The following is a 24,005-nucleotide window of genomic DNA, read 5'->3' as shown; positions in this document are numbered from 1 at the left end:
TTTTATGCTTAAATCTAGTTGCCAATAAATGTATTCCCACGCTTATAGTTAAAAGCCATACAATTAAAGTAGTAGGTAGTAAAAGGAAACTAAAATGCTGAAAAAGTAGACAGGAAAGAATTTTTGCGAACATTGGCATCGGGGCGTAGATCTGCCAGGGATCACATACTAATGAGTTTTTTTATGGTTCCTTCATCCTTCTAGCCGAAGGATTTGGATTTGTGATCCTGAGAATAGTAACCATTCCTTCTCAGTCTGCTATAGTTGAGTAGATCTAAATCAGAAGATGATTTGCACAATAAACAAGTGCACATCAGATTTCAAATAGTTGGTATTTTAAGTCTTGTAACAAGCTTTGCCCCTATGTGTGTATTCTGCAGGAAGTATGTCAGAAAGTTTTCTCAATCAATATACTAAGGAACTGCCTCTCAGATGGACAGGCCACAGATCTATTGAAAGGAATCTGTTCTCTCAGTTGGGGCAGTGTGTTGGGCAGTGTGTTGGGGCAGTGTGTTGGGGCAGTGTTCAGCTTCACTAGACTGACATGTGCCTACTGGAAATAGTGTCTGACTATTGCCATACCTGGAAGCATCTCAAAGAAACATCAACAGTAGAGATTTTGTCTGAAGTGATGACTCTTGGGCAGGGTGGGACAGTGCAACATTTTAATTTTTTCTCAGACATTTATTTATAAAAGACTATCTCTGCCAAAAACCAAAATTTTATTTTGTATAGTCAACAGCGAGCTACCTTCTAGCTAGTTTCTCAACCACTTGATCTCCAGAAGATTTACCCCCCTTCATGACCAGGTCATTTTTTGTGATACAGCACTGCGTTAGTTTAACAATAGAGCTATCTTTTGGTGATATTTGATCACCACTGTGTTTTTTTATTTTTTGTGCTTTGTTAAAAAAACATTTTTTACTTTTTGCTATAAATCATTTCCAATAAAAAACTGGGAAAAAATGCAATATTGTGGCAGACAATCTGACACTTTGTGGGAACCAGTGACACTAATACAGTGATCAATGCTAAAAATGTGCACTATCACTGAAATAATGACACTGGCTGGGAAGTGCAGAATCACGTATACCGTGTATACATGATTCTGCACAGAACGTCTGCCCTGTAGCCCTATTACCCTGTACTAAATCTGCTATAGCAATTGGAAGAGGGGAGGACTGGACAGCTGCACTCCAATACAAATGGCTTTATTGTGTAAAATAACAAAAGTACAAACCGCAGCAGGGTACAGGATAAAAAATCTGATGCATTTGACACTCTTAACAGTGCTTAGTCATAGCTTTACAACCACAAAACTTTGCTGCAAATACTGTATATACTAGTGCATATTAAACATGTGATCAATTGTGTAATTAATTGAAGTGAATCAATTATTTAAAGTGGTTGTAAACCCTTACAAACCACTTTGACCTACAGGTAAGCCTAGATTAAGGCTTACCTGTAGGTCCAAGAAATATCTCCTAAACCTATATGGTTTAGGAGATATTTGCCCGAAAACAGGCACCGCTCTCAACGGCGCATGCGCCGTAGACAGCGGCGCGCAGGCACACTGAGCGCGGCATTCTCAATGACGGAGCTGCCGCGCGTGTCGGCTCCCGTGAGCATGCGCGGGAGTGACGTCATCGCGGCTTCGCCGAATGACAGCGGCGGAGCTACGAGACCCCACCAAGAAGATGGATGCGGCGGACTACAGGGGACAGCGGCGACTTCGCTGGCTCCTGTGTCAGGTAAGTGACACATAATGGACTACTATGGGATGCATAGTAGTCCATTATGCTTTGCCTTTGCAGGGAATGAAAGAGGAAGTAAACTCATCGGGGTTTACTTCCTCTTTAAATGTAATTTGGTTAATAACAAACATGTGTGGTGGAGTATAGGGACACATATGTGTGTCCAGGTGAATTAACTTAAAGTGAACCTGAAAAATGAAATAATTAATTTTATATAACTATAAGTACTAGAATGAATGTGCATGTATAGTGCTATCAAAAAAATGTGGTTATTATTGTATAATGTTACTCATTCATATACATTCAATAAATACATCATTAAAGACATATACATATATAAAGTGCATCTGCTATAGGGTGGTTGGCAAGCGGGTAAACACTTTGGAAGCTCCAGTGGTTAGGATCCCTTGTTGAAAGACCATAAATAAATGTAGCAATCTTTTGCAGCTGCACTGTTCTAATTTTACAGGATATTTGAGACTCAGAATTTAAAACTAATAGTAAATAGAAGAGTTAATAAACAGTATAAAAAATTGTGTTTTAAGTTAGTTTGCGACTGTGGAGCTAAAAAGTATAATCTATCTAAATAAAGTTAAAATTAATTATACGTTTCCTGCAATTCAATACATATTGTATCCAAGAATTCTGACTTATTACTATTGGTTTTGCCTTTTTTTTTCTTGTCCCTTCTTGCAATTCTCAGAACCTGGTCACTTACCCTGAGGTAGTTGAGGGTGAAGTTGGTTAGGCCCATTCTAGTAATGTTTTTGGAAAGTTGCTCCAGCACCTGGGGGTCCGGTGCCTGTATACACAAGTAGAATCGCAAAAAATTTAGTTAATGTAACATATTATTTTACAGAAAAATACAGTAAAAACAATAATAAAATATTCTGCTGAGAAAAAAAATTTAGGTTCAAGATAGAGACCATATACCACTATATCAGCAATTCACAATGCAATGCATTAACTGCATTGAAGGGGACTTTACACTCAGACATACTAACTAATGCAGCATTCCTCAAAGTTTGCAAGACATAATTTGGGACTCAGCAAATTAATCAGAACTTGGAGTCTGAAGTGAGTAACTTACTTTTTATTGCCAGTGTTTCTTTTTCCCTTTTGCTTAGACCTAATGATTTTGCATATGTCATAAGGGTGGAGCTAAATGATAGCTTATATTTATTTTTGTATGCAAGATCTGCTTTAAAAAAAATGTCATGAGCATTCAACAGAGGAATTAAAGGCCTGAAAAATGTTTTTGTCTTTGGTTTTGTGGCTCTGGCTCAATTAAAAGAGAAGTATATGATTTTTTTAGAATTGTACTTGCCTAGGTGGATATCTGTTATGTTATTACAGCAATCTCCCAGCTGAGCTATTGTGTTCTGACAGGGGGACTGCCCTTGCCAGAACACCCGGTCAGCGAGAGCCATCATCCATTTTCCAATATGCCCATTTGACAGAAGCTGTACACAGGGGCTGAAGGCCGATATTTGGCCAATATGTGTACCAGGCTTAACAAAGGCTTCTTTAAGAAGTTTGGGGGCTAATTTCCCCTGAATTAAAACCATAGGAAACAAAAACAATTCAAATTTTTAGGATAAACTTTCAGGTTGTACAATGAATTTACACAGACAACATAAAAGGACATAAGGAAGTTCTGAATCTAAAATCATAAAACATTTTTCATCACCTCTCTACTGCAACATTGATCTGATCCAGCAGCTGTACCCCACTAGCTCTACTTAGTGATCGCATAAATGCTGATTGCTCAATTCTCAATCCAATTTCAGCAGAGAGGGGTGACTGTCAGTCACCCCTCTCTGCTTTGCCCTTCCAGCATTAACTGGTGCATCAACCGAGGGGGGGGGGGGGGGCATCTGGCTTAGGATCTTAGTGGCCCGTTGAGAGGCTGAGGCAGCTGCCGATTATACTTCAATGCAGAACCCGACAATATGGTTGGGATCCTTCCAGAAACTGAAGCAGCTCTGGGAAGTCAGCTGACAGCGGGTTTTAGTCTGTTGTTGGCTAATTCTGGGTCAAAGGATAGCAAAAGAAAGCGCATTCTTGTAACCCAGAAGAGAGGTATGCCCAAAAAAGCTTTGGGCATACTTCTCTTTTAAAGGGAACTTTAAAAACACATAGTGAAGGAAAACTTTTGAACTAAGAATGATACAGTAGTTCTATTTCAAAGCCCACTCCTTTCTTCATCTCACCAAATATTCCAGTTGAATTACCATTGATATGTATGTTTGTGGGATTTTTTCTCAGACATTATTTTACTTAACATTCTGCTAAAATATTGTATATAATACTGTTTGGACCGCAGAGGAAGGGTTACCCCCCAAAAGCTTGTCCTGAAAATTTGAATGTTAGTGCAAAAAAAAGTATCACAGACAGTGCTCAATTGTTTTTTGTTGCAAGTGCACTAATATGATTATAATCACATGAGCCAACAAAAACAAACACCCCTGTGCAGACTACCTAAGACATGACTGTAGATTCAGCCTAATATGGATACCAATGGCTGATCTAGGAATAAGGACAAAGTGTATTGATATTTTGCAGCTAATTGCTATTGTATTCCCATAGGATCAAACTGGTGTCTGCTCGATCTTCCTTTCTTCCTCCACTAACATAAATCTTTTATCACAAAATGTAAAATAGTTTTGCATATATTTTCTCTCTTTCTTATTGTCAGGGCTAACAAAATTACATTAAAAATATTTGTATTATTTTCAAATTGAAAAAATATGCATTTGAATATTTTGCATTATTATTTTTAGCCAGCAAGTGATATTTTAGGGTTCTTTTTATATGTTTCTAGCCTATTCAAAAAAGCCTGATGATAGAGCTCAGTAGTGCAAGCTGAAATTTATAAACAACACTCATTCCCCTTATTCCCATTTTTTGCTCCCCGATACATACATTTTAATACGTATCACCATACCCCAGTAGTCTTTCTGTGCTGGACTGTATTAAAATTTCATTTTAATTCATTTCTGTCATTTGTTTAGTATTTTCTGCATTCTATATTCAACTTCAAACCCACTAGCACTTAAATCTCAACTTTATCCAAAGGGGAAGTCCTGCTTTTTCACCTCCTCCCCTTTTTCTCTACCACTTTTGGACACATCTATTTTTTTGGAGGGGGGGGGGGGGTGATTACCTGGTTTTGACAGGTACCCACTCCCTCTTTAACTCTGGTTGTCTAGGCAATTGACCTTCCACCTCCTCTTTGCCTGTAGCCTTCTGGGCCACATCACAGGTCCCAGAAGGTCGCAGGACCATTCACAAAGCGCAGTGCGGCTCATGCATGCACAGTGGAAAGCCACCTGTGGAGCCCCCAGGTGTCCCAGATGGCTTCCCTTAGTAAACATGGACCCTGCGAAGAACCAGCTCAAGTGAGTACGATGCTGGATCCCTGGACAGGTAAGTGTCCTTTTTTTAAAGTCGGCAGCTACTGTCTTGATTGACTGAAGATCCTCTTTAACTTTTATTACTTATATAACATTTTCTAGACTACTTGCTGTAATATATTTCTTATAGAAGGACTTTCCCCCCTCCCTCCCTGCAATCTTCTGGGCCACATCACAGGTCCCAGAAGATTGCCCGACCATTCACAGTACTCAGCGCAGCTCACGCATGCACAGTGTGTGCCCGACTGTGAAGCCACAGCCCAAAGTTAGAATGCCGGCGCCACGAAGAGGAGGGGGAGAGGAGCAAGGCTTTGTTCGCCCACAGCGCTGGACCGTGGGACAGATGAGTGTCTGATTATTAAAAGTCAGCAGCTACACTTTTTGTAGCTGCTGACTTTTAAATGGGTGGAACTCAATTTTAAGCAGGCCATACGTGCATCTCAATTTGTCTGGTTCAGTTGGAACCAGCCAAATTACAATTCATTTAGGGACATTCCTGTTCATGAGAAGTTGATCTATCGATTGACTTGACTTCTCATGAATGGTCCTGCTGGAAATTTTTTCATTCAATCAGTGCTTGCAACCAATTGGCTGATTGGTGTATTCTGATGGCGGGGGGAGCCCTGCTGTCAGAATACAATAACACAGTGGGGAGGATTCTGGCATCCACCTCAAATGTGTAAATGGGGAATCTGTTCAGTTTTTGCATCAAGCCACTGAATCATAAATGTCAAGCTTTACTGTCACTTTCCTAAAATGTAAGTCAACTCCACTAAATTGATCTTATAGTTTTGAGTGTTACAGCTTGCATTGTACTTTAGCCCCCCCCCCCCCAGCTGACACCAGCACTGCAGTTATAAAGGACACCAGCTTTGGTGTCATATCTCTGCTCCTATGTGAGCTTTGCCTACTCATGAAAGAAGCCAGCAATGAATAGGCCAAGAGTACATAGGGGTAGACATGTGTCATTAGTGTTGGTGTCAATCATAATTGCAACACTGTTATTGGCAATTGAAATGCAGCACAACCTCTACTAAGACTAAGTTCACACTCAGAGGTGCGTTTAAGCTTGTCTGTGTTCCCATGCATTTTCAGAATGTTCCCGTGCCTCATGAGTTGGGCAGACCAGTAATTTCAATGTGCTGCCCTATGCACAAGAAAAACAGAAAATAAATCCCGGACCCTTTTCCTAAAATGCACAGCATTCATAGGATTATAAATATGCATGTTAGCAAATGTGTGGGGTTGCCTTTAACAATCAATGGCCATGCTGCACGTCTGCTAAAGTGGATTTGCCTTTCGTAAATAACCCCCTCTGTGAGCTGAGTCTAACACATGAAAATATAAGATCAATTTTTTTATGTTGCCATCAATGCTATGTGTATTAGACATGTTGCATTTCCAAGTGTTTATATTAAATTCTGTATACACTCTAAATACCATAGTCTTAAGATTTACTAAATGTTGTATTGAAAAATAGTTTGAACAACTATTAAAAAAAGAAGTATCTGAATAAATGGAGAACAGCAAACTCGACTATTAAGCACATTTTTGTAAATGGTTGGGAAATGGAAAAATGGGGGCAAAAATAACTATTTTGAACTCTTCTAAATAGACTCCATATTGACTGTGCATAAGGTCCTAATACTTACATGCATGGCTAAAATACTGCGAGGTACTAATTCTCTGTATTGTCTAATAGTAAAGTGCCATGTCTTTATTCTCATGAGATCGTCGAATGTGAACTCCAAGATGAGACGGCCTTCAGTGCACACCTGTGTTGAAGAAAAAAAAAGGGAAATAATAATGCCTTATATAACAGTCATATATATATATCACTTGCGGCAATGACAATAAGGTCTTTTTAACATGCAAAATCCTAGGATTAAAAAAATAAATCATTTTAAAATATTTTTTTTTTTTTTACTTTGGTTGTAATTGAATTCAGACACAGAACTTGAAACTGAAAACCATCAAAGCTTTACTGTAATGGCTAAAGCATTCATCCAGCAATATTCTATTTCTGAATAGTTTCATTTTGTTTTGTAATGCATTTTAGACCAGTGAGCAAAGAAAAATGAATATTTATGTTTACCAGGAGGGATTCAATAAAACCAGATCACACAGAAGAAGCGACTTCAGGTGAATAATCTCATATCAAAGATGCAATTGTATAATTGAACTAAGAAAAAGGAACAGCAAAACTGAGTTTAAAATGTTCTGATTTGTGAATTTTGAAAATTACTGTATTTAGTTTGCGAATGGGAATACGAGTAAAAAATAATCCTATTTTAATGTCTTCTTTAATTACAGTAAAGTTTCTCTAATTTGCAGTCTGGTTGCTATGGAAAACTACATTTTACCTATCATAATTATTTGCCCTAATATAACGAAGCCAAACTATAAGCAATGTAGCTAGACTGTGTGCTGTAATGGTGGTGATCGACACTGGTATGGTGCTGTTAGGTACTGCAGTGGTGTATTTTCTGCTCTGCCATTAATAAAAACTAGGTAAATCGGATGAGTGATTAACTACAAGTTTTTTTCCCATTTTTTTAAGCTTACAAGCTTATAAACTGAGGTTTCATTTATTTTGCAGTTGGCTAACATTTTCATTTCTTAAACAGTTAATGTCAGATGCTTCCACGATAACTAGTTTGCAAAGCATGCTTGCTTGATAATAAGTAATTATAGGGCCGCGTATGGAAGAATTCATCAAAGGGGTCTGTCTAAATCAAAGAAAATAAAGATAAAATGCGAAGCGCGATAGAAGACTGCTGCAGCACCTTTCACCCCAGGGACACCCCTCTCTATTCCTACACTATAGACAATAGACACAACCCAGAGCCTCATAACCCAATGGTGCCTGAGCAACCCATAAGCAGTACCATCACATGAGGCTGGGTCTCTGCTCATACCGCAAGTGACTTCACAAAATACTTATTTGTATTCCTGGTTCAGGCAAGCCTATCTTCTTCTGATCTGAATTATGTTACCTTTTTTTTTTATTTCATTAACTCCTCTAAAAGGGAGTAGGGGAAAGGTTTGTTTCTTCGCTGTAAGTTATTCTGACGTGTATGTAATCTACTCTTCCTGTTATTTAGCTGAGCTTTTAAATAGCTCTTGCTATGCAATGTTTCATCTTTCCTTTTAAAATAGTGTGTGCTTTTTAAGTTTTCAGAACTTAAAGAATACCAAGACCCTTCCATTTTTTATTAAATATTTTAATCACCCACCTTAGCAACCTATTTGACCCCCCCCTTGGAAATCTCCTTATTTAGAGCACATGGACTTTATTGTATTGCAAATGAGTGTATTGCCTCAAAGGCAGTCAGCTGCTGGAACCTGCTCTTAAAGTGGAATTCCAGCTTAATCTTAGTTACTCTTAAATCTGTCCCTACCCCCTCCTAACACCTAAGCTTACTAACCTGTATAAGAAAGAGATACCCTGTTTCCCCAAAAATAAGACCTAGCGTGATTGTCGGTGATGGCTGCAATATAAGCCCTACCCTCCAAATCAGCCCTACCCTGTTTTCCCTGAAAATAAGCCCTACCCTGAAAATAAGACCTACACGGACTTTAACTAGGGCTTATTTGGGGGGTAGGGCTTATATTGCAGCCATCACCGACAATCACGCTAGGTCTTATTTTCAGGGGAAACAGGGTATATACTTACCTATTTACATGCCACTCCGGTCTGGTCATGTCATCCGGCTTCCCTGTGTCAGCCAGCATGGCTGCAGGGGAGACGGGGAGCATTGACAACAGATTGGCCATTGAAGGCTATGGGTGAAGTCACTTTAATACTGAGATTTCAAAGTTTATAACTTGAAACTCATTTAATTCCAAAACCATCAATAAAATTAATTATAAATCCTGATGATTATTATTATTATTATTATTATTATAATACAGGATTTATATAGTGCCAACAGTTTTACGCAGCGCTTTACAATATAAAACAAAGACAATACAGTTATAATACAATAAAATACAAGAGGATTAAGAGGGCCCTGCTCAGAAGATCTTACAATCTAATAGGGTGGGGCAGGTGGTACAAAAGGTTGTAACTGTGGGGAATAAGCTGATGGAAGAGGTAAAAGATTAGTTGGAGATTTGATAGGCTTTCCAGAAGAGATGAGTTTTCAGGGATCGCCTGAAGGTAGTGAGTTACAGAGGATGGGAGAGGCTCTGGAGAAATCTTGGAGACAAGCAGAAGAGGAGGAGGAGACTCTAGGCTTTACCAGCCATTGTCGGAGAGCTCTCTCCTCTCCCCTACAGCTGCCGCTGGCTGACACATGGGATCACATGACTGGACTGGAGTGGCCTGAAAATAGTAGATATGTGCAGAGTAAAATATTTCGTTTCGGAATTTTGTTTTCGTCCGAAAACTTAATTTATTTAGTTACTCCCGAAATTCGTTTTTATTTATTTCGTTTTTCGTTCAAAAATTGCATTCGTCCGAAAATCCACATGAATTACGGTCGAATCTGTCTTTGAAGGCTTATGGTGTCTGTCGAATGTATAAAGAAGATTCGACGGAGCTAGTATATAGCATACTTTAGAACCCTATTAAAGTCTATGGGACCGCAACGTTCAAAATCTAAAGTGCTAATTTTAAAGGCTAATTTGCAAGTTACTGTCCTAAAAAGTGTTTGGGGACCCGGGTCCTGCCCCAGGGGACATGTATCAATGCAAAAAAAAGTTTTAAAAACGGCTGTTTTTTCAGGAGCAGTGATTTTAATAATGATTAAAGTGAAACAATAAAAGTGTAATATTCCTTTAAATTTCGTAGGGGGGGGGGGGGGGTGTCTATAGTATGCCTGTGAAGGGGCTCATGTTTCTGGTGCTTAGAATTGTCCCTGCACAAAGTGTCATTTATGCAGGAAAAAAAGTCCTTTAAAATCCCTCGCAGCTATTATGAATTGTCGGCTCCCGTAATACAGAGAACACTCATTGAAAGTCATTGATAAAAAAATAAATAAATAAATAAAATAAAAAAAAAGCGTGGGGGTCCCCCAAATTCAATTACCAGGCCCTTCAGGTCTGGTATAGATATTAAGGGGAACCCTGCCTCAAATTTAAGAAAAAAATTGACGCGGGGTTCCCCCTAAATATCCATAACCAGACCCTTCAGGTCTGGTATGGATATTAAGGGGAACCCCGCGTCAAATTTAAAAAAAAAATTGACGTGGGGTTCCCCCTAAAAATCCATACCAGACCCTTTATCCGAGCACGCAACCTGACAGGCCGCAGGAAAAGAGGGGGGGACGAGAGAGCGGCCCCCCCTCCCTCCTGAACCATACCAGGCCACATGCCCTCAACATTGGGAGGATGCTTTGGGGGTCTGGGTCTGTGACCCCTCAAAGCACCTTGTCCCCATGTTGATGAGGACAAGGGCCTCATCCCCACAACCGTGGCAGGTGGTTGTGGAGGTCTGCGGGCGGGGGGCTTATCAGAATCTGGAAGCCCCCTTTAACAAGGGGACCCCCAGATCCCGGCCCCCCCTGTTTGAAATGGTAAGGGGGTACAAAAGTACCCCTACCATTTCACAAAGAAAGTGTAAAAAATGGTTAAATAAAACAAACACACTTTTGAAAAATTCCTTTATTAAAAATAAAAAAATAAAAAAAAGATTCCAGCGGCGGTAATCCACTCTTGCTATCCAGCGACGGACGGACATCTCTCCAGCGATGGCTCATCTCATCCAGCGCAGCGAATCCATCCTTCTTCTGTCTCCGTGGAGGAGACACTGCAAGGATTCCGGCGGCCTGACGTTTCTTATATACGGTGGGCGGGGCCACCCGTCACCTGACCCCGCCCCCCTCTGACGCAAGGGGAAACCCGGGGTTCCCCGTGACGTATGGGTGACCCCGCCCCCCTCTGATGTAACTGAAACCTGCCTGTGTTACATCAGAGGGGTGCGGGGTCACCCATACGTCACAGGGAACATGTGGGCATGTGGCCTGGTACGGTTCAGGAGGGAGGGGGGCCGCTCTCGTCCCCCCCTCTTTTCCTGCGGCCTGCCAGGTTGCGTGCTCGGATAAAGGGTCTGGTATGGATTTTTAGGGGGAACCCCACGTCAATTTTTTTTTAAATTTGACGCGGGGTTCCCCTTAATATCCATACCAGACCTGAAGGGTCTGGTTATGGATATTTAGGGGGAACCCCACGTCAAATTTTTTGATAAATTTGAGGCAGGGTTCCCCTTAATATCCATACCAGACCTGAAGGGCCTGGTAATTGAATTTGGGGGACCCCCACGCTTTTTATTTATTTTTTTTATTTATTTTTTATCAATGACTTTCAATGAGTGTTCTCTGTATTATGGAGCCGACAATTCATAATAGCTGCGAGTGATTTTAAAGGACTTTTTTTCCTGCATAAATGACACTTTGTGCAGGGACAGTTCTAAGCACCAGAAACATGAGCCCCTTCACAGGCATACTATAGACAACCCTCCCTACGAAATTTAAAGGGATATTACACTTTTATTGTTTCACTTTAATCATTATTAAAATCACTGCTCCCGAAAAAACGGCCGTTTTTAAAACTTTTTTTTGCATTGATACATGTCCCCTGGGGCAGGACCCGGGTCCCCAAACACTTTTTAGGACAGTAACTTGCAGAATCTTTTCTCTCTGTCAAATCTTTTTTCTCTGTCAAATATTTTCTCTATATAATCTTGGACTAATAGAGGTAAGGTTAGGCACATTCGACCACAGGTTCTATAGACAGATTGTTATTGTCAGAGTCATGTCGAATCTCCTATTCTATATCGAACTGTTGTAACAATGAAAACGAAAATAAAGCATTTATTTATGTCGGATCTTTCGTTTTTCGGATTTTGTGCTTTCGTTATCGTTTGTCAAAACGAAAACGAAAATAGCTGAAATTCGGACGAAAATGCATTCGGACGAAAACGAATGCACATGTCTAGAAAATAGGTAAGTATATACATCTTCCTTACACAGGTTAGTAAGCATAGGTGTTTGGAGTGGGGAAGGAACATTTTTAAGAGTAGATATAGTTAAGCTGGAATTCCACTTTAATACTGAGATTTCAAAGTTTATAACTTGAAACTCGTTTAATTCCAAAACCATCAATAAAATTAATTACAAATCTTGATGCAAGGAGCATGTTAGAACCCCATGAAATGCATTGGTTTGTCTTTTTGAAGGATTGTGATTAAATAAGGTCTTCGGGGTTTCAGAATATTTGACTTGGTGCTCCTGTTTATTTGTGTACATCTTGGCCTTTCCCCAAGGCACCCTCCAGATGCCTTTTCATGATGATAGGCAGCCAACTAGAGCCCTTGTACACTTTTATATTTTTTATATTTTGACTGTGATATCAATGTATATTTGGATTCCCCAATGCAGGTAACAATACAGCTCTGACAGAGTCTCTTATTACTTTGTCGGGTTTCCACTCACATCTTGTTCTCTCTAACACTCAATAAATAGGAAATGAGCATAAATCAAACAAAAAAAGTTGACAGAGGGTCGGACTCTTTCACAGACTCACCAGAGCTATAAAAAGTGTCTAATTATACACATAACCTGGTGTTTAGAAGTCATTATTGTGGTATAGCCATGCGTTCTCACCCCAGTAGAGACACCTGTGATGACCACTTTATCTCAAGGGAGCAACACTGCTAAGACAGTCTATTGTGGTCAACCAATTACTTCCCCAAAGCTGGATGGGTTCAGTACAAGGACATACAGTACAGTATAGTGGTTTATTTACTAAAGGCAAATAGATTGCGCATTTTGGAATTTGCATTTGCACTCTGCAGGTGCAGTTTCTCCAGAGTTTAGTAAATGAGCAGAAGCTATGCTGACTTTCTTTATCCCATTGTGTTCAGACAAAAATGCAGTTTTTTTTCTTTTTCTTGCACGTGATTGGGTATTCTTTGAAAAGTGAAGCTTTGCCTCATTTACTAAGCTCTGGAACAACTGCACTTGCACAGAGCAACTGCTCTTTGCAAAGTGCACAGTCTTTTTGCCTTTAGTAAATCAACCCCACAATCTTTCCCTGATCCACTGTCATTTCCCAAATAAGTTACAGTGGTTCTAAAGGCAGAAGGTTTTTCTTTTATCTTAATGCATCCTATGCATTAAGATTAAAAAAAAACCTTCTGTGTGCAGAAGTCCCCCCCACCCTCCCTAATACTTACTTGAGCCCAATCTCGATCCAGCGATGTTGCACGAGAGACTCGGCTTTCCAGGACTCTTCCTCCTCATTGGCTGAGACAAACAGCGGGAACCCATGGCTCCCATTGCTGTCAATCAAAGTCAGTGAGCCAATGAGGAGATAGTTGGGGCTGGGGGCCGAGCTGTGACTCTGTGTCCAAGCCCTGGCTCTGTGTCTGAATGGACACAGAGCAGCGGCATGTCTCGTGTGCCACCATAGCAAACTGCTTGCTGTGGGCGCACTCGGCTGGAGGGAGGGGCCAGGATCACTGGTGAAGGATCCCGAGAAGAGGGGTATTGGAGCTGCTTTGTGCAAAACCACTGTACAGTGCAGATAAGTATAACATTTTTGTTATTTTTAATACCAAACATTTTTTACTTTAGTATCACTTTAACCCCCCCGGTGGTATTCCCGTGTCTGGCTCGGGGTGAAAATTCAGAACCATTAGCGGTAACCCCGAGCCAGACTCAGGATCGCATTGCAGGAGCCCGGATGAGTATGCTTACCTTATCCCCTGGATCCAGCGATGTCCCCCCGCAGTGTGAGTGGCTCATCCTCCGCTTGATCTATCACGGAGCCGTGCTCCATTCCCTGCGAGCGTTGCGACGCACAGGGACGGAGATCGGCGCCAAATTCAAAAAGTGAAACACACATATTACATACAGTATAATGTAATCTTACAGATCACATCCCCTTTGTCCCTAGTGTTCTGCCCAGTGTCCTGCATGCAGTTTTATATTATAAAACTGTTCTTTCTGCCTGGAAACTGGAGAATGTCCATAGCAACTAAAACTGTCCTTTTACATCAAAAGAGGTTTAGACCAGCTAGAAAACAGCGATAATAAATTAGAATCACTTGCAGAATTGAGCGATAATGATTTGTGGGGAGATCCGTCATCAAATACTGAAAAGTAATGACAGTGACAATTCTGCAACTGAGCAAATTTCTGTGTTTTTGATTTGATTACATTATTGAATCATTTTTATTATTATTATATTATTATTTGGTATAATTATTTATAGTTATTTATTATATTTTAATTTATGATTTTGTTTTTCAAATTTTATCATACCCGGGATGTTTACTAGACTCTGGTTTGGACAGATTTAAGTGCGTTATTCCTAAGAATTACAGAACTAGAAAATAAAATGCCAAATTTCCATGCAAAACATTGTACAACTTTCAGCACCTAATATCCGACATAATCATACCGCCAGGGAGGTTAAAGATCCTTTCAGGTCCTTGGATACCTCCAGCAGCTACAACAGCTAAGGAAGAACTACCACTGAATTAGAAATGTCATGACAAATATAGAAGATTGGGATAATAGGAAGTTCCACTCCATTCCCAAAAATCCCCACTGCTTTTTGTTGTGGTTACAGCCAGAGGAAAACACTGCATATAAAACATATAGATAGCCTTTACTTTCCGTCCCCTAACATCAACGATATACAGTCCTTCAAATGGTCTGGAACCATTAATGGGCCAAGCTGAACCATAAAGTAACTGCAAAAGACACAATGTCATAGTACATTCTGAAACATCAGACCACCCATTGGAACATTGTAAACCAAGGCAAACTATTTTCATGTTGTACTAGGATAACATAAGGGGGTTGCCAAAGAAATAAGCAGTCTGTGAACAAAGTTATTATTCTACTGAAATAGATAACACATCGATCTCACATAAATAACATATTTTTTCTTTTTTTTTTCCTTTTGAAGTGAAACACACTTTATCCATTAAAACACGAAGTTTAAATTTAGAGACGTGGCAACATTCTCCTGCAGCAACTTGCAGACACGAAAGAAAACCCTCCGTTTGGCAGCCTCTGTGTTGAAAGATGTTTCTGACAGATGAAATGTTTCTTTTTGTAAAAGGAAAGACCCTCATTAAATAATGTGTGTAAAAAGCCAGATTCTGATTCACAACAAAACCCAGAGTTTGTCAAATGAATGCATTCAAAAGAGGCTTCTATACCCCATCATTCATAAAGGAGGATGGCAGCCAGAACACAAAGTTCAGAAATAATTAGTGTGAAATGTATACGATTTAAAAGGAATGCACAGTGTTTGGTGGGTGCACATATTTTCTTTCGTTATTCAGTTCAAGAATAAAGTTTAAACATTTTAAATTTTGTTCTAGTCAGATAAATTTGATAATATTGTAAATATGTATTTCATATTTACCAGGCTTTATCAGCAGGTGGAGCTCTAGAGTTGGCTTACTACAAATCGTAAGTCTATCTTCTGCTGTTCAGTTTTATTCTAAACACACAGTTGAATGGGTCAGAAGATGGACCCCAGCCGACATTATCTCTAGTTCATAAAGGTCTGTATAAAATATAAGTAGAAAGCCCTTGTACATACGGTCGGAGATTCTGACGGAATGTGTCCGATCGGACTGTATTGTCGGATAATCCGACTGTGTGTGGTCTCCATCGGACTGTTTCCGTCTGAATATCCGACGGACCAAGTTTTCCAACTTGTCTATAAAATTTTCCGACAACATGCTCCGATTGGACATACTCCGATCATGTGTAGCCTTCTCCGACGGACAAAGTGCCACGCATGCTCAGAACAAATTCCTAGACCAAAGCTATCGGCTACTAGCCTGAACATAGTCCTGTCGTAATGAAATAACGTCATCACGTTATGTACAATCGGATTTTCTAACAACTTTGTCCGACCGTGTGTATGCAACAGTTTCAGACAAAATCCGTCGGACAAAATCCAACGGACAAAATCCAACGGATTTGGTTGTCAGAATGTCCGGCCGTGTGTACAAGGGCTTAGAGGGAGGTAGTCCACAGGTGAGCAGCTGTTGCTGGACTGTCTTTAAATGAATTAACAAGAACTGGGATAAATCGCTATGGTATGCGTTGCCGGCATGCATGGATGTACATTAGCATAGCAAAAGTGATACCTTAACCTGTATAGAAAATTGTAAAATGATGTTTACTTCATACTACATCACAGATAGCAAGGATAGCTTACCACAAATTTGTGGCAGTGTTGAATTGTAAAGTCTGTACACATGATCGGATTTTCCAATGGGAAATGTTGGATGTCAGGCTGTTGTCGGAACATTTGACCGTGTGTATGCTCCATCGGACAATTGTTGTCGGACTTTCCACCAACAAATGTTGGCTAGCATGTTTTCAAATTTTCCACCAACAAATGTGTGTTGTCGGATTTTCCGAGCGTGTATACACAAGTGCATCGGACAAAAGTCCAAAGTACAAACACCCATGCTCGGAAGCAGAAGCGGTCGGTCTTGTAAACTAGCGTTCGTAATGGAGAATTAACATTCCTGACTTGGCAAATTATGAAATCTCCAAATGCAGCGCACATTCTCTTCTTCTTTAAAGGATAATAATGAAGCTGCTTTGCTGGTGATACTGATGGAGTTATTGCAAACTAATTTTCAAAGGCTTTTTTTTTTTTTCTAGAAGTGCAAGTTACCACTACACCATTATCCCGTAGTTTATAAGATCAAAGATACAACTATGTTGGTGTCCCTTGTCAATTTTACATTGTTTATTTAAAAATGGACTGAAAAGTACGAATTGAAAGGCGCAAAATAAAAAATGAGAAATGAAAAGTGAGAATCAACACTCCCCAAACTCCCCAAACTTCTACTAACACAAAATTAGCAGAAGGAGCCCAAAGGGTGGAGCTAAAGAGCCGAAAAACCACGTAGTACATCTAGAACGTCACTAGGTTCGTAATTGTTGGCCAACATTTGTGCATGAAAGACAAGTTTGGGCCAACTCCCTTCGGACAAAATTCCACGGTTTTGTTGGCGGAAAGTCTGATCGTGAGTACAAGGTATAAGTCTTCTTAACTTGCTGCACATTTTCACTGACAAGCTGTACACTTGCAGAGCACGTGAAGCACAAGTTCTAGTTGACACTTTTCCAACTTGTAGCAAAATTGCATAGCAAGTCTCTAGCAAGAGCAGAGTTGCAGTGGTGAGTCTACAGCAAGAGCTCTGCAAGTCTACAGCCTGAAAATTCAGCCACAGTGACCCCTGTGGTGGGATGACTATTGCACAATATAACTGAACCAGAACTTGCAGAATGTTTAGAAAGAAAGGTAATCTGAAGTCATGCAATGTGGACTTGCTGCATAATTGTCTTGTGAAGCCTGGCAAGTCTAGCAATAGCTTAGCAAGTCATTTTCAAACTTGCAGCACGATTGCTTGTTATCTGGGATGGGCTTAGTTTGCCATGCACATTGAACATTCCAATAATGTTGCTTTAGTTCCTTCTGTTCTGATAAGGTACACTAGGGAATGGGCTTGTAAACATTATACCATGCAAGTCAGTGCAAAAAGGCAGTAGACAATTATCAATGGAAGCCTGTTCAGAGGCAGCAGCATATGAAATTATGTATGTCTGCTGTTGGCCAGCACAGCGTGCATTATGGCTTTTTTTTTTTTACTATTACTGTTTTTTACAGTCATCCTTAAAGCGGAGTTCCATGATAAAATCAAACTAGGTATAATCCAATCAAGCACCGCACCCCCCACCCCATATTTGGATATTTTTATTTTGGCGTTTTGTACCGTTTTTTTGTTTTTCCAGAAGGGCTTCTGTCCTACAGCACCGCAACGAGGTACGCCATCTCCGGATTTGCATTGACCCCTCCTCCTGCCCCCTGCTGCCTCCTGGGACCTGTGTCCCAGAAGACAATGGGCCATTCAGAAAGCACACAGCGAGTTGCGCATGCGCAGTAGGAAACCGGCTGTAAAGCCTGAAGGCTTCACTGCCGGCCTCCCTTGGTTGCAATGCCGGCACCTGTACCCAAGCCAATTGGGGGCCGACATTGAAGGATCCCTGGACCGGTAAGTGTCCAGTGACATACAACACGTATGACGGGACTATTAGATGGAAGTTCAATACCCAGCTCGCCACCCTTTGGGCTCCTTCTGTTAATCTCATGTTTATCTCGTGTTAGTAGAAGTTTGGTGAGAGACAGTTCGCACTTTTCAGACTCATGCTTATCAGACCGTTTTAACTGCTGTTCAGTATGTGATAATTTTTCAATAATCCAAAAAAAGATCTTTATGAAATAAAAAAAAGATGACTATAAAAAATTATTCTAAACATTATTATGGAGATCTGGCTTTTAAAAAATAAAAGATTATTCATGAGATCACGAGAAATAATAAAGAAATAAGTTTGTGAGAACTCTGCGTGAATATCAGCAGCAAAACAACTTAACCTCCCTGGCGGTATGATTCAGTCTGGAATTAGGTGCTGAAAGCGGTACAATTATTTTGCACAGAAATCTGGCTTTTATTTTGTAGTCCTGTAATTCTTAGGAATAACGCTCTGAAATCTCTTCAAACCAGAGTCTAGCGGACATCCCGGGTATGATAAAGTTTATAATATAATAAAGAATAATAAAAATTATTCAATAATGTAATCAAATCCCCAAAAAAACTGAAAAAGGGACATGTTTTGGTTGCTATGGACAATCTCCAAATTCCAGGCAGAAAAAACTGTATTTATAATATAAAAGTGCATGCAGGGCATTGCACAGACCACTAGGGACAAAGGAGGTGTGTATTTTTTAATACAGCACTGTAATCTGTAAGATTACAGTGCTGTGTGTGTTTTGTGTGTTTTTACTTTTTTGAATTTGCTGCCGTTCTCCGCTCCCGTGCGTCGTAACGTCGCAGGGAACGGAGCTCGGCGGCATTCGGCACTGTGAATCAAGCGGAGGACAACTCGATCACACAGCGCGGCGGACATCGCTGGATCCAGGGGACAAGGTGAGTAACTCTCCCTGTGTCCTCCCCTGCATCAAGCGATGCGATCCCGAGTCTGGCTCGGGGTTACCGCTTATGTAATTAAAATCCCAACCCGAGCCAGACTCGGGATTACCGCTAGGGAGGTTAATTCCTCTAGCATTCTAAAGAAGAAAAGAATGCACTGCATTAAAAGATCACAGAATTTGCAGCGTGAGGAATGTGCTTTCCCCATTACGAACGTTAGATTTACCACACTGATCGCTTCCGTCTTGTACTTGCTTCAGAGTGTGCGTCATTTTTGGTACGTCAGAACAGCATACAGACAAGCAGTTTTCCCGACAGGAATTTGTTCCGTCGGAAAAATATAGAACATGATCTCTATCTAAGTCCGTCAGAATTTTTGATGTAAAAAGTCCAATGGGACTTACACATGGTTGGAATATACAATGAAAAGCTCCCATCTGACTTTTTCTGTTGGAAATTCCGACCATGTGTACGGGGCATTACACATTTAGTTGTATGTGTATAGCAGAAAAGCTAAGAACAGGCAAACAAACATAAAAGTCACCTGTTGGCTGAATATTAAAACCAATTTTGGTTGAAATACAATGAATAAATGCCATACAAATCATTGTGTAATTCTGAGGGAATTTTTTAAGGCTATTATTATTTGCTTTTAAGTTTATATGCTGTCCCTCCTTTATAGTATTAATTTCATTATTTGTCCTATATCATCAATTTAGGAACAGGATGACCAACACTACCACCATGATTGTCCCAGCTGCTGGTTGGGTCTGCCTCTGGCCTCCCTTGTATCCAACTAACCTAGGAAGGTTCTGGATGAATAGGTGGATGTTATACAGAACACAGCATTAATATCAATGCCACTCCAGTGAATCCCAGGGAGGGAGGCCCTTGAAGGGTGCTGGGAGAGGGTATTTATTCTTTGAATGCACTGAGCACAAGGTCTTTCATGGAAAGCAGAGTCTGGGAGGGGGCTCACTGCCTGACAGGTGGGCCACCTGAGGACCTGAAGTTAGAGAGAGTGACTCTGGTTCTACAGAGAGCTGGCTTGGAAGTTGGAAGGAGTCTACCAGCTGTCCCTAGGCATTTATGGTATGCTATATAGTCAGCTAAGGGTCCAGACAAGAAAACAGAGTCTAGTGTTCTGAAGAGCTTTGTCCAGCTGCTGCTATTGCATAAGACCTAGTTCAGTTTCTGCTACTTTTGGACTGCCAAATACTGGAGCAGGCTCCTATAACTGGTTTGTGTTCTGAGGAGCTTTGTCCAGCTACTACTGCTACTAAGGGACTTTGCTCAATCCTGAAACTACTTTGTTGCTAATGCCAAGGAGAAGTCTTCTATCTGCTTTCAGCAAGGACATCACCAGGGCTTAACCTAGAAACTAGTTAGATGTCCACAGTTGTGAATAGTTCTATTTCTGGAGTATCCCACTAAATCCCTTTACCTGTCCAAGTTCTCCAAAAAATAATAATAACAAAAACAACAACCCCTAGACTTGTCATTGAAGACAACGTGCGGAAGTGTGTGTGTGTGTGTGTGTGTACCTGGCTGTGTGACTCCACTTTGTGCCTGGCCACAGGGCAAACAGTGGGAGAGATCTGGGCAAAATACCAGAGGTTCCTACATGGGCATTTCAGTGCATTAAAGTAACATTCATCTTTTCATTGTGTCATAGCCATGACCACAAAATAGTGAGGAAAGGCATGCAGTTGCCCCCCCCCCCTTTCTTTTTGGTTCTTATTCCATGTTCACCTGGGGAGTTTAGGATCACTGCCTGTAACTACAAGGTTATGAAGTAGAACAAGCTCAGCCTCATATAACCTGAATGACTACCTCAATTGTCCCACAAGAGGAGGGAGGCACTATTGTACTATGACCCAAAGATAGAAAAGTTGGGGAGATAATTGAACATGTTAACATAAGATCTTTACAAATCCTTGGTTTGCTGTGGCTTTCTGGGGGCTCCTTGGTGTCCTCGCCCCAGGGACAGTTTTAGGAACCACACTTCTTGGAACTTGTAGCCTTTGATAATAGCTTTAAAGTACAACTACAGGCAAAACTTTTCTTTTTTTTTGTTGTAGATAGAGTGGAGAGGGATTAGAACACTTGTAGATTTTCATTGATGACTGTACCCCTGTTAGGGAGAGTCACCCTCCCTCTATGTGTCCTATTTACCATTATCATTGAAAGCAAAAGTAAAAGAAAATCCCAAATTTTGGGTTGTCCCCAGAAAAGTAAGAGATGGGTAATATTCCCATGGTGACATATATTCTGATGACCTGGGAGTCCCCAAGGGATTCCCTTAATTTGCAGGGATTTCCTCTCACTTCCTGTTTTGTTTATGTGACAGGAAGTGAAGAGAAATCTTCCTATGGAACACAGATGGCAAAAAATAAACTGACAGGGTTTATGGTCCTTCCTATCTAAAATTAATAAAAAAGTTTTGCCTATAGTTCTACATTAATCAACCCTTCTGGAAAAGCATAGTCTATCTGAGAAACGCATAGAGGAAAGAGGATCCTTGATCCACCACCTCATTAGTCAATAGATAATGTATAAGTAAACACTGAATGTAAGGCCCCTTTCACGCTGTCGGACCGTTCAGGTCCGCCTGCCAGTTTAGACGGCGGTCCTGAATGGGTGCTCCATGCTAGTCTATGGAGCGACGGATGTCAGCGGTGACATGTCCGCTGACATCCAACCCGGTCCGATCCGCCAAAAGCAGACGGATGGCCCTAAGTCCGGATCTGTCGCTGGCGGATCGGATCGGGTGAGATCTGATGAAAATGGACATGCTGTCCGTTTTTCATCCGATTTCTCCATAGAATCCTGCGGCGCTCAACAAGCCCCTCCCCGTTCAGTAAGCAGAGAGGGACCTGTCACCCACCAGCTCGGCGGAGATCAAGAGAGAGAACTCCCGTTGAGCCGGCGGACTCCGTGCAAGCGGATCCGCCTTGTCTGGATGAGGCCTAAGATAGATACAAAAATTGCTAATGGGTGATCTTTATTTGATTGAGATATTATAATGACTGCATTTGATAGCACACCTCTAAAGTACGATGATTTAAATGTAATTTAAAAATTTTAGATTTTATACTAATGTTAAGTTTCAGTGTTTGGATACCCTAAAAGTCCATCTGTCTTTTCTCTTGTGATATCTTTTCATAGTTCCATAAATTTGTGGTCATATTACTAAAGCCCAATTGTCTATATTTAAGAGCCTGAAATGCCTCCAAAACCGGAATGGGACTTCCTGCATCAGAGAACCTGTTACTTAAGCCAGGCAAAGGAGATGAGTATCACATCAGTCAATCTTCCACAATAGAGAAAGGAAATACTGTCCATGCTTAACCTGTGTCTATTTCTCTGGACTCTACTGTGCATTTTCATTATTACGGAGGCCAGACATGGGATGTCTCGGGGGGAGGAGACGAATGCTCAGTGGGAGCGAATTACTGGCTGTGTCAGAGATGGGGAGAAGAGGAAGGCTCTTGGGGAATTAATCGCTTTTGAATTTCTGCAGTTGAGATATGCATAATACATGTGTTAGCTATCTTGAACCCAGAACAGGCAATAGAGATGGAAAAATAGGAATAAAGCAGCTCCAGCAAGCTTCTACAATGAGCCTAATATGTCAGAAAGAATTTTAGTGACAGATTCACGTTAACGCTAATTATAATTTATTGTTTTATTTTGCTTAAAATAATGTTTTCTTTTTATGCATTAATAACTCTTGTTTTATTTTCTATTTAAATTTCAATGTACCAAGGTCCATATGTGATTTTTTTTTTTTTTTGGACTTTCTAGATATATTTATTTGTAATGTAAACCTTGTTTCATGTGCATTTTATTCCTATGTTAATCATATATTAACCACTTAAGGACCGGGCCTATTTTTCAAACTTGTTTATAAGTTCAAATATTTTTTTCTTTTTTGCTAGAAAATTACTTAGAACCCCCAAACATTATATATATTTTTTCTAACACCCTAGATAATAAAATGGCAGCCATTGCACTAAAATGCAATAAAAAAAAAGAAAAGAAATTTGTTTTAAAAAAAAAGTCCCTATAATGCCGCGTACACACGACCAGACTTTTCGAGGGACTTAGGCCACGTACACACGGGCGGATTGTCTGCCCAACTAAGTTCGTCAGACAATCCGACAGACAGTCCGTTCAACTTTCGACTGAACGGACTTGACCACACACAATGAACAGACAGTCCGCTGAAAGCTTGCGCGATGACGTGTACAGCACGTACGACGGGACTAGAAATACGACGTCCAATACACTGCAATGCAACCTTCGGCGTGTAAATCCTTTCTGAGCATGCGCCATACTTAGTCCGTCCAACTTGCCTACTCACGAGCGGACTGTCCACTGAAACCAAGTTTGGACGGACAAAATTACGGAAATTCCGAAAGACTTAGTCCGTCAGACTGTCCGCTGAAAAAGTCCGCTGAAGCCCACACACGAGCGGATTGTCCGCTGAAACACGGTTCAGCGGACTAAGTTGGGCAGACAATCCGCCCGTGTGTACGCGGCCTAAGTCTGACAGACTTTCCGAATGAACGGACTTGGCCACACACAATCACACCAAAGTCTGACGGATTCGAACGTGATGACGTACGACTGGACTAGAATAAGGAAGTTCATAGCCAGTAGCCAATAGCTGCCCTAGCGTCGGTTTTTGTCCGTCGGACTAGCATACACACGAGCGGATTTCTCAGTAGGAACTGGGTCCGGCAGAGTTCTGTCGGAAAAATTTGAAACATGTTCCATTTCTAAAGTCTGTCAGACTTTTGCAAATCAAAAGTCCGCTGCAGCCCACACACGTTTGAATAGTCTGCCGGA

General features: G+C 40.7%; 1 protein-coding gene across 5 annotated transcripts in view; it reads right to left on the bottom strand.

Moving 5' to 3' along the window:
* The window catches only part of LDB2 (LIM domain binding 2), a 596,196-nt gene that overhangs the window by 71,343 nt on the left and 500,848 nt on the right, over nucleotides 1-24,005 (bottom strand). For all 5 annotated transcript variants that reach the window (XM_077477737.1, XM_077477738.1, XM_077477739.1 and 2 more), the window contains exons 4-5: nucleotides 6,823-6,945; nucleotides 2,473-2,556 (exon numbers count right to left, since the gene is read on the bottom strand). In XM_077477737.1, coding sequence (XP_077333863.1) covers nucleotides 2,473-2,556; nucleotides 6,823-6,945 — 207 coding nt within the window. The remainder of the gene's footprint in view (nucleotides 1-2,472; nucleotides 2,557-6,822; nucleotides 6,946-24,005) is intronic.

This window comes from Lithobates pipiens, unplaced genomic scaffold (genome assembly GCF_037356315.1).
Source record: "Lithobates pipiens isolate NorthernLeopardFrog02 unplaced genomic scaffold, aLitPip1_a1.2 Scaffold_13, whole genome shotgun sequence".
NCBI lineage: Eukaryota > Metazoa > Chordata > Amphibia > Anura > Ranidae > Lithobates > Lithobates pipiens.
The sequence above is the reverse complement of the archived record's forward strand: the minus strand, read 5'-3'. Positions and strand labels throughout refer to the sequence as shown.